This window comes from Staurois parvus, unplaced genomic scaffold (genome assembly GCF_062004578.1).
Source record: "Staurois parvus isolate SC_StPar_1 unplaced genomic scaffold, SC_StPar_1.0 ptg000182l, whole genome shotgun sequence".
Classification (NCBI taxonomy): Eukaryota; Metazoa; Chordata; class Amphibia; order Anura; family Ranidae; genus Staurois; species Staurois parvus.
The window spans coordinates 123123-138859 of NW_028317978.1; the positions used below are offsets into that span (position 1 = coordinate 123123).

Consider the following 15737-nt stretch of genomic DNA (forward strand, 5'->3'; position numbering starts at 1 on the left):
CCACATTTTCACAACTCTTACTGTGAAGAAATCTTTTTGTATTTGGAGATTAAATCTCTTTTGCTACAGACATAAAGAGTGCCCCCTTGTCCTCTGTGATGACCTCAGGGTGAATAACGCTACACCAAGTTCACTGTATGAACCATTGATGTACTTATACATGTTGATCATATCCCCCCTTAATCTCCTCTTCTCAAAAGAGAATAAATTCAGCTCCTCGAATCTTCCCTCTGTGGAATCAGTTTTCCCTTATCTATGCCTTTCCCCCAATTCAGCTACTCTTGTGGCTATTACACAGGATTCAAGACGAGGTGCTTCCGGTGATATTAGTGGCACCAGCCTGGCCCAGGAGGTGTTGGTATGTGAACATTGCCAAGCTAGCAGTGGGCAATCCATGGCCTCTGCCAGATCAGTCAGACCTGCTGTCTCGGGGGCCTATCTTGCACCCAGCTTTACAGTCGCTGAATTTGACGGCATGGCTGTTGAGACCCAAATCTTAAAAGATAGGGGAGTGTCAGACTTCAAAGAATGTTGAATGCTAGGAAGCTGGTTTTCTAGGAACATTTATTATAGAACTTGGAAGGCATATATTTCTTGGTGTGAAGGTCAAAAAATGGCAACCCCGCAATTATTTGAGTGGGAGAATTTTGTCTTTTCCCGATCAGGAGTAGAAAAGAAGTTGGCTGTTGGTCAGGGACAGGTTTCAGCCTTGGCTGTTTTCTTCCAAAGACCAATTGCTTCTCACTCTTTGGTTCATACTTTTTTTTTATAGGGAGTGATGCATACTGTTCCTCCTGACAGACAGCCCCTGTGTCCTTGGGACTTGAACTTGGTCTTGGCAGTTTTACAGGACCCACCATTTGAACCTATCAGGGAAATTCCTTTAGTTCTGCTAACTCGGAAGGTGATGTCACTTCCAGTTTCAGATGCGCCATTTCTTGGCTAGTACAGCCAGGGGACACATCTGACCAAGCTGATCTGTGCTTGGTTAGAAGATGTGAAGGGCAGGGGAGACATTGCGGTCTACTAAGACCCCTAATGTCTCCATAAAGAGTACCTGTCACCTGCCCAATACTAGCACATAGGGGTTTATTAACCCCTTGTGACAGCAATCAAGTAATAAAGCAAAAAAAATAATATATATAATAAAATACACTCACCGGCCAGTTTATTAGGTACACCTTGCACTGCCTTGTAAGAAAATGGGGACACTATGATCTTCACTACTGTCCTCAATAAGCCTCCTGTGTTCCCCAAAAAAGGCCCACGTACAGCAGACCACAAGGGTGGGCCGTGAGGGCCCATTTTGGGGAATATCTCCAGACATTTTCTTACAAAACACAGCACGTCCACAGAGGGCTCAGGGTTTTGGTGGTGGAATCCATCTCTCCCTGTGATTCCCTGGCCGAGAGGTTCCAGAGACTCTGCAGGAGGGAGACTTTTTGGATTTTCACTCTCAATACTCTGGCAACCAAGGGACTCAACAAAGAGCTTGAAATCAACACCATTATTTAGCCTTTATGCATTTCGTCCTACTGTATTCCCTTTAGATTATGCTACATAATATATTAGACTTCTATTAGGGAGGACATGGGATGTTATTATAATACAGAATTTATATAGAGCCAACAGTTTGCACAGAGCTTTACAAAATTAAGGTAGACATTATAGTTACAATACAATTTGGTACAAAAGGAAACAGAGGGCCCTGCTCGTTAGAGCTTACAATCTAGGAGGATTGTGTGTGTGTGTTTTAAAAATTGCCAGGAGTATATCTACATGCGTATACACATATATATATTTTATATGCCTTTTTACATCTGCCCACTGGTAGTATGAGAGGTTCTCATGAAAAACCACGTGTTTTTATGTGGTTTTTCCATATACACATCTTTGTGTCTTTTTATCCATAATATTATTTATTATTATAGCATTGTCCTATTAACTTGTGCAGCTTTTCTTATTGCCATTATTCAGTGTACTGTATTTTTGTTCTCCCGTGTGGAGGAGACTTTGCAGTTGTACGGCCTCTCATTGTTATACTTTCCCTGATGATCCCGTTCGATCATTGCACAGCTCAGCCTTCTCAGCTATTCACGTTGTTTGGCTAGCCCCACCCACTGTCCCGTTTTTGATTGCTTCCTTGGTCGGGTACACTGCCTATAAATTCTCCTTCTTCCCCCTGGGTGGACCATTTTGATAAAGGAGGCGGAGCCTCGGAAACGTGTCACTGCCCACCCATCTATCACTCATCAGTGCCGGTCATACTTGTGTCTGTTGGTGGTAGTAGAGGGGAGTGTCGCTGCCGGCATCCATCCATGAGTGGATCCTAGTCTGTGCCTCACAGCTGATTACAGTCCACACCCACGAGCGGACCCCTGAGTCTCACAGTTGATGTCCATTCATCCTTATGGGAGAGAGCTGTATTTCCACACCATCTTGATCGATTGAGCTGTTCACAGGGTGCTCTGATGTAAGTGTGCTACACTAAAGTAGTGTTGTTTTTATCACACATTCACCTGGCACCCTGGTCTTTTCTTTTGCATGCCCATGAGGGATTCCCCATATCCCTGACAAGGTGAAGCCGGAATTGTTTGCGTTTCACTCCATAGTGATCCAGCTGCCCCACTCTGATGCGGATCCATTTGTGGACTATAACATATTTTGCACGGTTTATATTTATTTATACAATTTTTATTTTCATTTATACCGGTTTTGTTCCCATTGTAGTCTATGAGCGCTGGATTTGGCTGGCTTGTTATTGTTTCAAGTAGCTATTTTACTTATTACCTAAAATGTTGAATAAACTTTCAAATTCCAAATGTAATGTAGTAATACAAGATTTAGACCTAATGATCATATATCTGCAAACATGTGGCTTATGTGCACCTCTGTGCATATTCCTATTCCTTCCTACTTTGCCGTTTCCCCACACATTCTATAGTTTTATAAAAAAAAAAAAAACAATAAATAAGTTAGGAGAAATACAAAAAAATAAGATATGCATGGTCATTATTGAAAATAAACCATTTGAAGACACAAGGAGCTACTGTTAGGGTTGAAAGGTTACATTTTATGGGCAAGCAACCACAGAAGAATAGACTACTATCACTAGATCTTTCTGCTGGAAATATAGTACTGATACTAAGGCTAATTAACAAGCGTTTCTTTCCTCAAGTTGTGTAATGTGGATGGCTTACCGCAAAGGACACCCCAACAGGTCTTCGGATCCAGCGGGGTGGCTTCTTTAGAGGTGGAATTATTGTGGTCTGTGTGGCCTGTTGTGGCATTTGTAGAGGAGGTAGAGGTTGTCCTGTCCCAAAAGGATCTAAATTGTTAAAGGACGAAGAAATCTGAAACACAAGTCACATACAAGTTGTACATCATAAAAGCAAGAACTACAAATGCTTAATACAGCAGAAATACATGTGTTGCAAATTATCTAGAACCCATTAACCACTTGCCCTCCAGAGGATTTACCCCCTTCCTGACCCAGGCCATTTTTTGTGATACGGCGCTGCGTCTCTGAAACTGACAATTGCGTGGTCATGCAACACTGCACCCAAATGAAATGTATGTCCCTTTTTTCCCCACAAATGGAGCTTTCTTTCAGTGGTATTTGATTTCCTCTGCGTTTTTTAATTTTTGCACTATAAAAAAAAAAGCTTGACAATTTTGAAAAAAAAAAAAAAAAAGTCACAATTTTTTTGACTATTTGCTATAAAACATATCCAATAAAGAATTTATAGAAAATCCAAATACTTGTAAATTAATTGGTTTACTAAAAGTTATGGCGTCTACATATGACAGTATATATACTGTAATTTAAAAAAAAAAATTTTATACTATTAATGGCGGCGATCAGCGTCTTATAGCGGGACTGCAGTGGGCATTCGGACACTGGGGGGGGGGGGAACTAACTGCCACTGACTTCCCCAGTGACACTAATACAGTGATCAGTGCTAATAAAAAGCACTGACACTGTACTAATGACACTTGACAGGAAGGGGTTAACATCTGGGGCAATCAAAGGGTTAACTGTGTGCGGTTTCACTATTATTATTATTATTATTATTCAGTATTTATAAAGCGCCAATAGTTCGCTCAGCGCTGTACATTACAAAGGGGGACAGAACATGTGACAGAACAATACCAATACAATGCAAAACATGAGGGGATCGAGGGCCCTGCTCTTTCAAGCTTACAATCTAGGAGGGAGGGGATGGTGGCACAGGAGGAGATAGCTGTGGGGGATGGAGTGGTAGGAAGAGTGGAGGAGGTCGGCAAGTTAGCAGGGGGCGGGGTAGGCTTCCCTGAAGAGATGGGTTTTCAGGGTGCGCCTAAAGGAGAGGAGAGTAGGTGATAATCTGATGGGTTGGGGCAGGGAGTTCCAGAGGATGGGTGACACCCTGGAGAAGTCCTGGAGGCGGGCATGGGAGGAGGAGACCAGGGAACTAGAGAGAAGGAGGTCTTGTGAGGAGCGGAGTGTGCGTGCTGGGCGGTACTTGGATATTAGGTCAGTGATGTAGTTCGGGGCAGTATGGTGGACAGCTTTGTACGTCAGTGTTAGGATTTTGAATTTGATCCGTTGCGCAATCGGAAGCCAGTGGAGGGATTGGCAGAGGGGGGTGGCGGAAACGGAGCGGTTGGAAAGGTGAATGAGTCTGGCAGCCGTATTCAGGATGGACTGAAGCGGGGATAGCCAGCGGCGAGGCAGGCCAGTGAGGAGGGAGTTGCAGTAGTCGAGTCGCGATATGATGAGGGAGTGGATGAGCTGTTTAGTGGTTTCTGGAGTTAGGAACGTGCGGATTTTGGCGATGTTGCGGAGGTGGAGTCTGCATGAGTTTGTTAAAGAGTGGACTTGGGGCTGGAAGGATAGGTTGGAGTCCAAAATGACACCAAGTACTCTGGCCTGCGGGGCGGGTTTGATGGTGGCGTTGTTGGACATGATGGAGAAGTCAATGGGGGGTGGTGTCCGGGCTGGAGGGAAGACAAGAAACTCGGTTTTGGAGAGGTTCAGTTTAAGGAAGTGGAGCGACATCCAGTCTGATATGTCGCTCAACAGGTGTGTGATTCGGGCGGAGACCGAGGGGGTGAGGTGGGGGGTTGAGAGATAGATTTGTGTGTCGTCGGCATAGAGGTGGTAGTTGAAGCCGTGAGAGTGTATGAGTTGGCCAAGGGAGGAGGTGTAGATGGAGAAGAGAAGGGGCCCGAGGACAGAGCCTTGGGGGACCCCAACAGAGAGGGGGAGTGAGAGGGAGGTGGTGGCATTATAGGTAACGCTGAAAGAGCGTTGTGACAGGTAGGATGAGAGCCAGGAGAGAGCAGAATCTCTGAGGCCGAGGGAGTGTAGTTTTTTGAGGAGGAGGGGGTGGTCGACTGTGTCAAAGGCCGCAGAGAGGTCAAGGAGTAGGAGCACTGAATAGTGGCCATTAGCTTTGGCGGTTAGCAGGTCGTTGGAGAGTTTGAGTAAGGCAGTTTCGGTGGAGTGTAGGGGACGGAAGCCGGACTGTAGGGGATCGAGGAGGTTGTTGTCGTTGAGGTGAGAGCATAGGCGGGCGTAGACTAGGCGCTCGAGGAGTTTAGATGTAAATGGGAGCAGGGAGATGGGTCTGAGGTTGTTCGGGTCATTGGGGTCCAGGGAGGGCTTTTTAAGTATGGGGGTGATGTGTGCATGTTTCAGAGGGGAAGGGAAAGTGCCGGAGGAGAGGGAGAGATTGAAGATGTGGGTGAGGGAGCGTAGGATGGAGGGGGAGGGAGGTTGTAGGAGTTGTGTGGGGATAGGGTCAAGGGGGCAGGTGGTGAGGCGGGCATCAGAGAGGATCTTGGAGACTTCTTCGATGGTAGTAAGGTCAAAGGTGCGGAGTGTTGGGGGAGCTTCAGTATGAGGAATGTAGGGTGGGGTGGGAGAGGAGGTCAGAGCAGTGGTGGGGCCGTGGGAGAGGGGTGTAGAGGGGGTAGCTGAGTGAGGGGGAAGGGGGTTGGAGGGAGTTTGAGCAGCGACGAAGTCCCTGTGGGTTATGTCGAGGGGGAGGGGGGATGAGGGGGTAGCTGTGTGAGAGGGGACGGGTTGAGAAGGCGTGTGAGTTGCGGCAATGTCCTTGCGAATTGTGTCAATCTTGTTTTTGAAGTGATTGGCAATCTCAAGGGCAGTGAGTGAGGTGCTGGGTGGAGGTGGGGGTGGCGAGAGTAGAGAGTTGAAGGTGGAGAAGAGTCGGCGAGGATTGGAGGAGAGGGCCTTGATGAGGGTCAGGAAGTAGGCTTGTTTGGCAGTATGGAGGAAGGAGGTGTAGGTGTGGAAGGCAGATTTGTATCGGGTGAAGGCTTGTTGGGATTTGGTTTTGCGCCATAGTCGCTCCAGGGCACGACTGTGTCGTTTGAGGGTTTTGGTGTGATCAGTCTGCCAGGGCTGGAGCGGTCGGGGTCTGATGTTGCGTGTGGTTAAAGGCGCTAGTGAGTCAAGGGCTGTTGACAGCGCATTGTTGTAGGCGGTCATAGCCAAGTCGGGGCAGGACAGGGGGAGGATGCTGTCATGGAGTTGATCAACTGCGGAGTGGAGGGAGGCAGGGTTAAGGTTGCGGAGGTTACGGCTGGTAGTAGTGTGACATTTGGAGGGGTAGGCGTTGGAGGATGAGGAGATAGAGAAGGTGATCAGGTTGTGGTCAGAGAGAGGGAAGGGGGTGTTAGTGAGGTTGTGGGGAGCGCAGCGGTTGGAGAAGACAAGATCAAGGATATTACCGTCGGAGTGGGTGGTGGATTGTATGCACTGTGCAAGTGCAAAGGAGGAGGTTAAGTGGAGGAGACGGGCTGTGTCCGGGTTGTCGAGGTTGACAGGGATGTTGAAATCCCCAAGGATGATAGTGGGTAGCTCAGAGGAGAGGAAGAAGGGTAGCCAGGAGGAGAAGTCTTCCAGGAAGCGGGGTATGGATCCAGGAGGCCGGTATATCACAGCAATCTTCAGGGGGGTTGGGGAGAATAGTCGGACGCAGTGGGCCTCGAAGGAGGAGAAGGATAGGGAGGGGGGGTTTGGGAGGACTCGGAAGGTGCTCAGCGGTGATAGGAGCAGGCCAACCCCACCACCTTTACGACCGTTGGGCCTGGGTGAGTGGGTCCAGGTGAGACCGCCGTAGGAGAGTGCAGCAGGGGAGGTAGAGTCAGTGGGCTGGATCCAGGTTTCCGTAATCGCCAGGAGGTTGAGGGAGCGGGAAACAAAGAGGTCGTGGATGGCGGTAAGCTTGTTGCACACCGATCGGGCGTTCAGGAGTGCACATGAAAACGGGGGGGAGATTTTAGGGAGCAGGGGGACAGATACTAAGTTGCGGGGGTTGTGGCAGGACGTGGAGGTGGGAGGGTTTTGTGCGGGTGAGGGAGGTGGTGGAGGGCCAGGATTCGGGGAGATGTCCCCCGCGGTTATGAGGAGGAGAAGGGTGAGAAAGGTGGCATGGGAGCGGGATGTGCAGGAGCGTGAGAAACTACTAGTGGAGGTGTTGGGGTCAGTGGGAGAGTGGAGTAATAGGAGGAGGTGGTGGGTGCCATAAATGGGTGAGGGAAGCAGTGAGGGCACAATATACAAATGTTTGGGAGGAGCAGAGGGACTATGTGTCTCACTATGTGTGTTTTACTATGTAAGCATGCTGCTTTGTATTGTCCTGCTATGCAAAGCAATGGTGCTGACAGGGGAGAGAATTGTGTTGTTCACATACAGACCTCTCCCCTGTCAGTGTTCCTCAGTGATCCCCGGGTGCCATCGGGGAATCTCCGGCAGAGACCCGGTGATCGACAGCTGTAGCCACCAATGGCAGCACGGGTAGGGCAACGTACGCCCCCTACCCGGAAATGCGAAATCACGTATATGCACACACAAACACAAACACACGTCCTGTAGTAGTAGTTCTGCTACAGGGCAGCGAGGAAGTGGTTAAAATACTATTAAAATTACAAAGATATTTTATTAGAAACTCCTTTTCAGAATTTCACACATTTTCTTAAATAGAATCACAGCAACTTTCCCAAACTAACTGCACCACCATCAAGGTCCATACCTAGATACCATTTTTAATCATATATTTTACACTGTAGCAAATAAATGTATAAATTTTTACTTAATAAATTATGTAGGCTGGTCTAAAGAACAAAGTAAAAAGAAGCATTGGAAAAAAGACACACACGCCATAACTTTATGACCATTGGCAGCTTAAGTTAATATGGATTATCTTGTTACCATGGCATATGAAAGCTGGTGAGATATATTAGGCAGCGAGTAAACATGTTGTCCCTAAGCTTGCTGTATTCACAGCAGAAAAAAATTGTACTGCAGTTTGTGTATGGGACTGCGTAGCTGCAGATCGGTCACGGTGCCCATACTGACCGGTTTCCACAGCCAAAAGCGCCTACAATGGGCAAATGAGCATCAGAACTGGACCACAGAGCAATTGAAGAAGGTGTCTTGGTTTGATTAATTATGTTTCTTTAATGGCATGTGGACAGCCGGGTGTGCGTGTGCATCATTTACCAGGGGAAGAAATGGCACCAGGTTGCAGTATGGGAAGAAGGAAAGCCAGCAGAGGAAGTTTGATGCTTTGGCAATGTTCTGCTGGTAAACATTGGATCTAAACATTGTTGCTGACCAAGTAACCCCTTCACGGAAATGGTATTCCCCAATGGCAGTGGCCTCTTTCAACAGGATAATGTGCCCTGCTACACTGCAAAAATGGTTCAATAATGGTTTGAGGAACACAAGCTTGGAGTATTGACTTGGTCCCCAAATTCTCCAGATCTCAATACAATCTAGCATCTGTGGGATGTGCTAGAAAAACAAGTCCGATCCATGGAGAGCCACCTTGCAACTTACAGGAAGTAAAGGATCAGCTACTGACGGCTTGGTGCTAGACACCACAGTACACTGTACCTTCAGAGTTCTAGTAACATCCATGCCCCGAAAGGTCAAGACTGTTTTGCGACAAAAGGGGGACCCTACTCAATATTAGGTTGGTGGTCATAAAGATATGGCTGATCGGTGTTTATCTCTACATCTAGATCTACAATCTTACATGGAAAGACTAGCATTTATATGTACTGTACATTTTGATGGCACAGTTGGAAGTGTTATGCATGACACTATTTGGAGATGACCTGGGTGTCCATTATAATAAGCATTGACCTCTGGTTCCCCGGGGTCCAACTATTTGGTGAGTTACTGTCTGCATCTCAGGGTGGCAATCAAGCCTGATCTTTTACCTCATGAGGGTAAAGCCCTGCTGTCTCACTTTAAGAGCTGCAGTGTTCAGGTCCCCTGAAGTCAGCTGATGAAATGCATAGGGGTGTTGCCTTACATAGTGATGTAATCCTGCATGCCATTCGCTCTGTGTCTATGCTGGCCAGAATATGTCTAAAGGGCTGACACCACTTTTAATGTCAGTGCATTTTCTTGTTTAGTATAAGTGTTTTTAAAGGATTTAACACTATGGTGGGTTTATTTGTCTTTCAAAAATATATTATCTATCTTGTGGAGGAGCAAAGCAGTCCCGAGAAATGTACACATGCTTATCATAACCACGTATATGCAAAGGGTCATGGTATTCTGGTAAGCTTTTAATAATCTTTTCTGTGCACAATGGAAAGGTGAAAGATTTCACAATTGAGCTCTACAAAACCTAAAGGATAAGTTCACCTTTCGCAACATGTTACACCCATATTCAGGGTGTAATATGTTATGATCAGACCGGCACCCGCTCCCCCCTCGCTGTCAAATTTTAAAAAACATGGCCGTACGGAGCTCCGCCCAAATGGCTGTGTCACTCATTCACAGTCATCTGTGTCACCTGTATGTGTGTAATACCCAAATATTAGGCTAGCTGCTCAGCCCTTTACTTAGAGGTGTTGTGAGCACTGTATAAGTATTTCATCTGCTCAATTCAGCCTGTCAGTGGAAGTGCATTGTTAATGAAAGTTGTAATATACCTCGATGCCAGTGGTAAAATTGATTTTATGTACAGTTTTATAAAGGCAATGAAATACAGCCCAAGAGTGTGACTATCAGATTTCATAGTGGGCAAGGAGAGAGGAAAGTGAAAATAGTACATGGCCGAGAACATTGGGCAAGGCAGCTGTAAGATTTTTTTTATTATGGGTTGACTACCTGGCTTTTGGGTTTTCTCCACCCTTGGTCAATCAAAAATACTAAAATGCACTACAGCTTGAATTCTATTGATTTAAAAAAACATATCTATCACTGTATTTTATTGTTAATGACAAGACATACCCTATCAGCTTGGCTCTGGTGCTGAGCTTCCAAGCTTCCACCCATGACAGAGTACACGCTGATCCACCCATCAAACGAAGCTGCAGAAAACACTGATGGATTCCGTGGGCACCACTCAACATCAAAGCACCACTGGTTTTTCACTGGCAGCTCATAAACTACCTGAAATGTAAAGTGAAATGAGGTAAATCCATAGAAAATAATTCTGTAACCTGAAGGCAACACTTCATATATTCACAGCATATTTTTTGCTCTTATCAGATATAACAAAACATGTAGTGGTATCAATTTAAGCCAAAAGGGAGCAAATAAATGTAATTGTAAGAGTTTACAGGCACGCTGATTAGGTACACCCTGGGCTAGGATGGAGTTGCAGCTATAATAGTTTGAATAAACTACACGTTTCCATTGTCTACGCACATGGGACAGGTCCACAAAAAACAACAGTGTGTCCATTCGATGCACATAAAGTGGAACTAAATTCATTTTATTAACTTTTTTTTTTTTTTATTTCATTACTACCTCTCCCACAAATAGTTAGGAAAAATTATTCAGATTTTTACTTTTCAGGTCTTTTTGTTTACCAGCCTAGGCCAGGCACCACTGACTCCTCAAATTGTTAAGTCACAGCTACCCCAGGAGGCAGTATGTTACTAAGCTGCAACTGTGCCGTGCATCTGCGCATGCATGCTGGATTTCTGCTCATGACACAGACACCACTGGACAGTATAGTGGCAATCTATGAGTAAAAAAACTACGTGCTTTTGCACTGGTGAATAACAAACTTCTGGACTGGTAATCCTTGTGAGCTGTTGTTTTAAATAAAACAATCAAATATCACAAAATTATGAGTCAAATACAAGTACTTACAAAACAGCATTTCACCCATTAAAGCTTTAACAGTATACTGATAACAATAGCTATAAACCATAACAATAACTACATCTGAAATTGGGCTTAACAGAAATTGAAATAATATCCTCCATCAAGGGTAGTAAAGTGCATAAAGGAGAGTCCACCACATAAATCCTTTAAACAAAAAAAAAAAAGTCTCTATGACAGAACTTCAATTCAAGTTGTTCCACTCCAACACCGCCGTGTTTCCTGTGAGACACTCTCCCCATCAAATACCACACTCACCGGAACAAGGTGTTAGTTAGGCAAAACATTAATCCTCCCCTTAATCCAGCAATTTCCTCTACAAAGAATATGCTCCAATCCTTCCGACTCAAACAGAAAGCACAAAACGAACCACATAACGTAATTCTGCGTAAAAGCTTTATTCAATTATCAACCCCCATAAAATAACACTCACATTAGAATAAAATAGTAAGCACATCAAATGACAGCAAAGCAAATTTCACCACATGGAATGGCCAACTAGCGTCTCACCGCAACCCGTGTACAGCCTACTGCACCACCTTGGGGCAGAGTGTCGACATCACATCCGGTGAACGTACTAAAAATACGTCAGTGAGGAAGACGTGATGACGAAACGCGTCAGACTATGACCATATGTGATGTGGTGAAATTGTTTTACTGTCATTTGATATGCTTTTATCCCAATGTGAATGTTATTTTATGGAGGTTGGTAATTGAATAAAGCATTAAGACAGAATTACGCTATGTGGTTCGTTTGTGCTTTTTATTTTTTGAGTCAGAATGATTGGATCATATTCTTTGTGGAGGAGATTGTGGGATCAAGGCGAATAATTAATGTTTTGCCTAACACCTTGGTGCAGTGAGTGTGTTATTTGACAGGGAAATTGTCTCATAGGACACATTGTGGTGTTGAAGTGGAATAACTTGAATTGAAGTTCTGCCATAGAAACTTTTTTGAAAAGAATTTATGTGGTGGATATTACATCAATTACTGATAATCCAAATTTCAGATGTATTTATTGTTCTGGCTTATAGCTATTCGTATTAGTATACGGTTACAGATTTAAAGAGTGAAGCCCTGTTTTTATGAGTACTTGTATTTAACTCATAATATGTGATAGTGGCATTCTGTCAAAAGATGGCAGCATTTGTGCATATAGGTTAAAATCCGTCTCCTGCCTTTGCCACGTCCCAGATACCTGGTAGTTGCCGGCAGTGCATATGTGCCGGAGTTTTCACAATGGTGTTGTAGAAAAGGGACAAGGGGGTGACCATTCATTCTGTGTGTTAGTTCCACTTTGAGATCCCCATACATGCTATAGTTTAACTATACAACCTTTATAAAAAGTCCTTTAGATTTAAACAAACTATTCAACCACTTCCAGTCTGGACACTTTTACCCCCTTCCTGTCCAGGCCAATTTTCAGCTTTCAGTACTATCACACTTTGAATGACAATTGCACGGTCATGCAACACTGTACCCACATGAATTTTTTAGCATTTTTTTGAGACAGATAAAGCTTTATTTTGGTGGTATTTATTCACCACTGGGATTTTTATTTTTTTTGCTATGTAAATTAAAATGTCCAAAAATTTTGAAAAAAAAGTGTTTTTCTTATAAAATTTTGCAAATAAATAGTATTTCATCATAAATCTTGGCCAAAATTTATTCTGTTATATTTTTAGTAAAAAAAAACCCGCAAATTAGTTTATAACCAAAATTATAATTTAAAATTTTTTTTTTTTACTTTTTTTATATTTTTTTACATACTGTCACCCTAGCAGTACAGTGTCACCATGGTGACACTGTACTACTTGTGGGGGGGTGATGAACATTTTTTTTTTTTCTACACGGATTGCTTTTATACCCATAAAGGATGTAAAAGCAATCATTTCTCCTTCTCTCTAGCTGTTTTCATGCAGCCATTGAGAATGCAGCTACTGAGTGAGCTGTGATTGGTCACAGCTTGTCACATAGTACAAGGCTGTTGTGAATAGCCTTGTGCCATGTGACCTCTGATCATTCACGGATTTCACACGTAGTAAGCAATGATGTCACAAGTGACATCTTGCTTACTACTTTGCATGTGATCACTGATTGGCCAATCAGCGATCACATGATCGGGACCTCGTACAGAGGTCCTGTCTGATGATCGGAGTTCCACTGTGTCCGGAGGACACAGTGGGCACCAGATCGCGGTGCTGCGCGCTCACAGGGAGCACGCTCACAGGGAGCGCGCACAAGCAGAGTGTGGGGAGGCCATTTATAAATGGCCACCCGACCCTGCACTGCCGTCAGCCCGTTTATATACAACGGCCGGACGGGAGGTAGTTAATACAACAACCTAACTATGCCAATCCAATTAATATCTAGTAAGGCAGGCCCTTATGCTGCATAATTGTTGGTAGATCTAAAGGATACTGTACAGGCAGATTGTAATGTGTGTGGTGAGCTTTAGGCCAGGTTGGGAGGGACCAAGTGGGTTTTTAAAACAATTAAGATTGTATATTGTGATCAAATTGTGTTTAAAGTATATCAAATAGCAGAGAATAGAGAATATGGCAATGTAATTTGGAAAATACAGATATACCTCACTTGTGCTTGGATTCCAACACAGTATACGATTATCTTTAGAACTACTGAGAAGTAATTCTGGGTCTTCTTTGCTCCACGATATCGACAGAACACCCCTGGAAACAAGAAAATGTTGCTTTAATTGAAATTGTTCTTTAACGTAACTCTATAAAATTCGAAAAAATAAAAGCTAAGCCCACTCAATACTGGCAGTATATACTAAATTCTGCTTAAATAATTTATTAAGCTGAAAGGTGTCACACCCTTGTGGTTCACCTGGAATCTCTACCTTGTATGATTTTCCAGCATTTTCAATGGGGAACTCGCAAACCGTAGATCCCACAACTGAATCACTGGCAGACGGTCATCTTCTGAAGACAGAACAAGCTGCGTAGCAATCTCGGGGTGCCACAACATTCCTGAGCAGTGCATCTAAAAACAAAACAATGAGGGAAACAAAACCATGTCAGAGGAACTGTAAAGGAAAAAAGAAATCACTATGCTTACCTATTCTAAAGCTCTGGTCCGGTCTCCAGAGGCGGCTTCTATGTGGAGAGAAAAAGCAGACAACGGCTGGAAAATGCCTGGGAGATAACGTCACTCAGAGACTTACTATGTTGCATCTGTTCTCAGCTGCCTTTGCTCTACACAGAAGCCACCACTGACAGCTCAGTTGCCTCTACTCTACACAGAAGGAGCCACTGACAGCTCAGCATGGGACCGGACCAGCTTCAGAATAGGCAAGTATAAATTTATATCTTTTCTTTACAGGGTTAGACATATTAGGCTTAGAATTTGGTTGAAAGTAGGTTTAGCAGTTAGGTTTTGACTAAACTTCCATTTTAAAATTATATACAGACTTGTAAAAAAATCTGGAAGCAAATACATATATTCTAAATAAAATTAAGACTGGAGGCAAAAGCCTCTGTGCTAGCAACTTTTAACATATTTGATGGTGTCCATACTTCTGGAAGTGATCTGCAAGTGCAGCCATTACACCAAAGAGCAAAATATTCCCATATCAGAGAACAAACACGCATTATGGGTCAAAAACCTAGCAGTGTGACTCTATAGGAACAATGCATCTGAGTGTGGTTTAATGCTTTAAAAAACTGAACTTGTTCATGTGCTAAAGCTGTTGTGGAAATTAGGTACATCATGTACTCACTCTGTTGCTGTGGTCACTGACTTTAATTACAGGCTCATTTTTGCGGAGATCCCACACCACTGCTTTACCACTGGGATGAGAAGAGGATAAGATGTGCTGAACTTGTTGATTCCATGATACAGCACTGATATCTTCAACAGGCTGAAAGTATAAGGAAATACAGGATTCACTACATGCTGAGTAAAAAAATAGGCTATCCCACATGCTTTCCACAATCCTAGCCACACAATGTTCTGATCTGAACAGTGCTGCTGGAGAGAAAAAAAAAAAAAAAGGATCACCTCACTCTGCATAAAAACTTAGTGGGCAAAAAACAAAGCCAGCATTAGTCTAAACCAACACTAATAATGCAGATACAGGAATGTTGAATTCCTTTCGCCCGATGCCCGGAACATGTAGTATCGGGCACCGGGCAGTTAGGGGTTTTTTTGCCTTTAGCCCTGATGTGGGCAAGCAGCAGGGCTCATCTGTCAGGTGGAAACAGTCTCTGTCACCGGATTGCTTCCACACAGTGCCAAACATTGTCCCCTATGTGATAGAAAAAAAAAAAAATGTTTTTACACTCAAGCACATAACACCCCCCCATATATATGCACAAACGTAAAAGCACACGCTGGGGTGCCTACAAATGGAAACGTCGATTGCGATACACATTACATATCGCTGCACGCCAGAATGAGAGCAATCATTCTACCACCAGACCTCCTCCGTACACTATTACTGATGACCTAGAAGGGGCTTTAAAAGCGTCACCTATAGAAAATATAGGGTACTGAAGTTTGTCGCCATAGCTGTAGCAGCTGGCAATAATCACTGTGTTCCCCCAGCAAGGACGGGCTCCACAACCCCCG

The 15737-nt window shown here is 44.2% G+C and overlaps 1 protein-coding gene across 2 annotated transcripts in view; it reads right to left on the reverse strand.

The window, feature by feature from the left end:
* The window catches only part of SEC31B (SEC31 homolog B, COPII component), a 186995-nt gene that overhangs the window by 112441 nt on the left and 58817 nt on the right, over positions 1-15737 (reverse strand). For both annotated transcript variants that reach the window (XM_089677220.1, XM_089677218.1), the window contains exons 6-10: positions 14887-15027; positions 14008-14150; positions 13735-13834; positions 10262-10423; positions 3201-3353 (exon numbers count right to left, since the gene is read on the reverse strand). In XM_089677220.1, coding sequence (XP_089533346.1) covers positions 3201-3353; positions 10262-10423; positions 13735-13834; positions 14008-14150; positions 14887-15027 — 699 coding nt within the window. The remainder of the gene's footprint in view (positions 1-3200; positions 3354-10261; positions 10424-13734; positions 13835-14007; positions 14151-14886; positions 15028-15737) is intronic.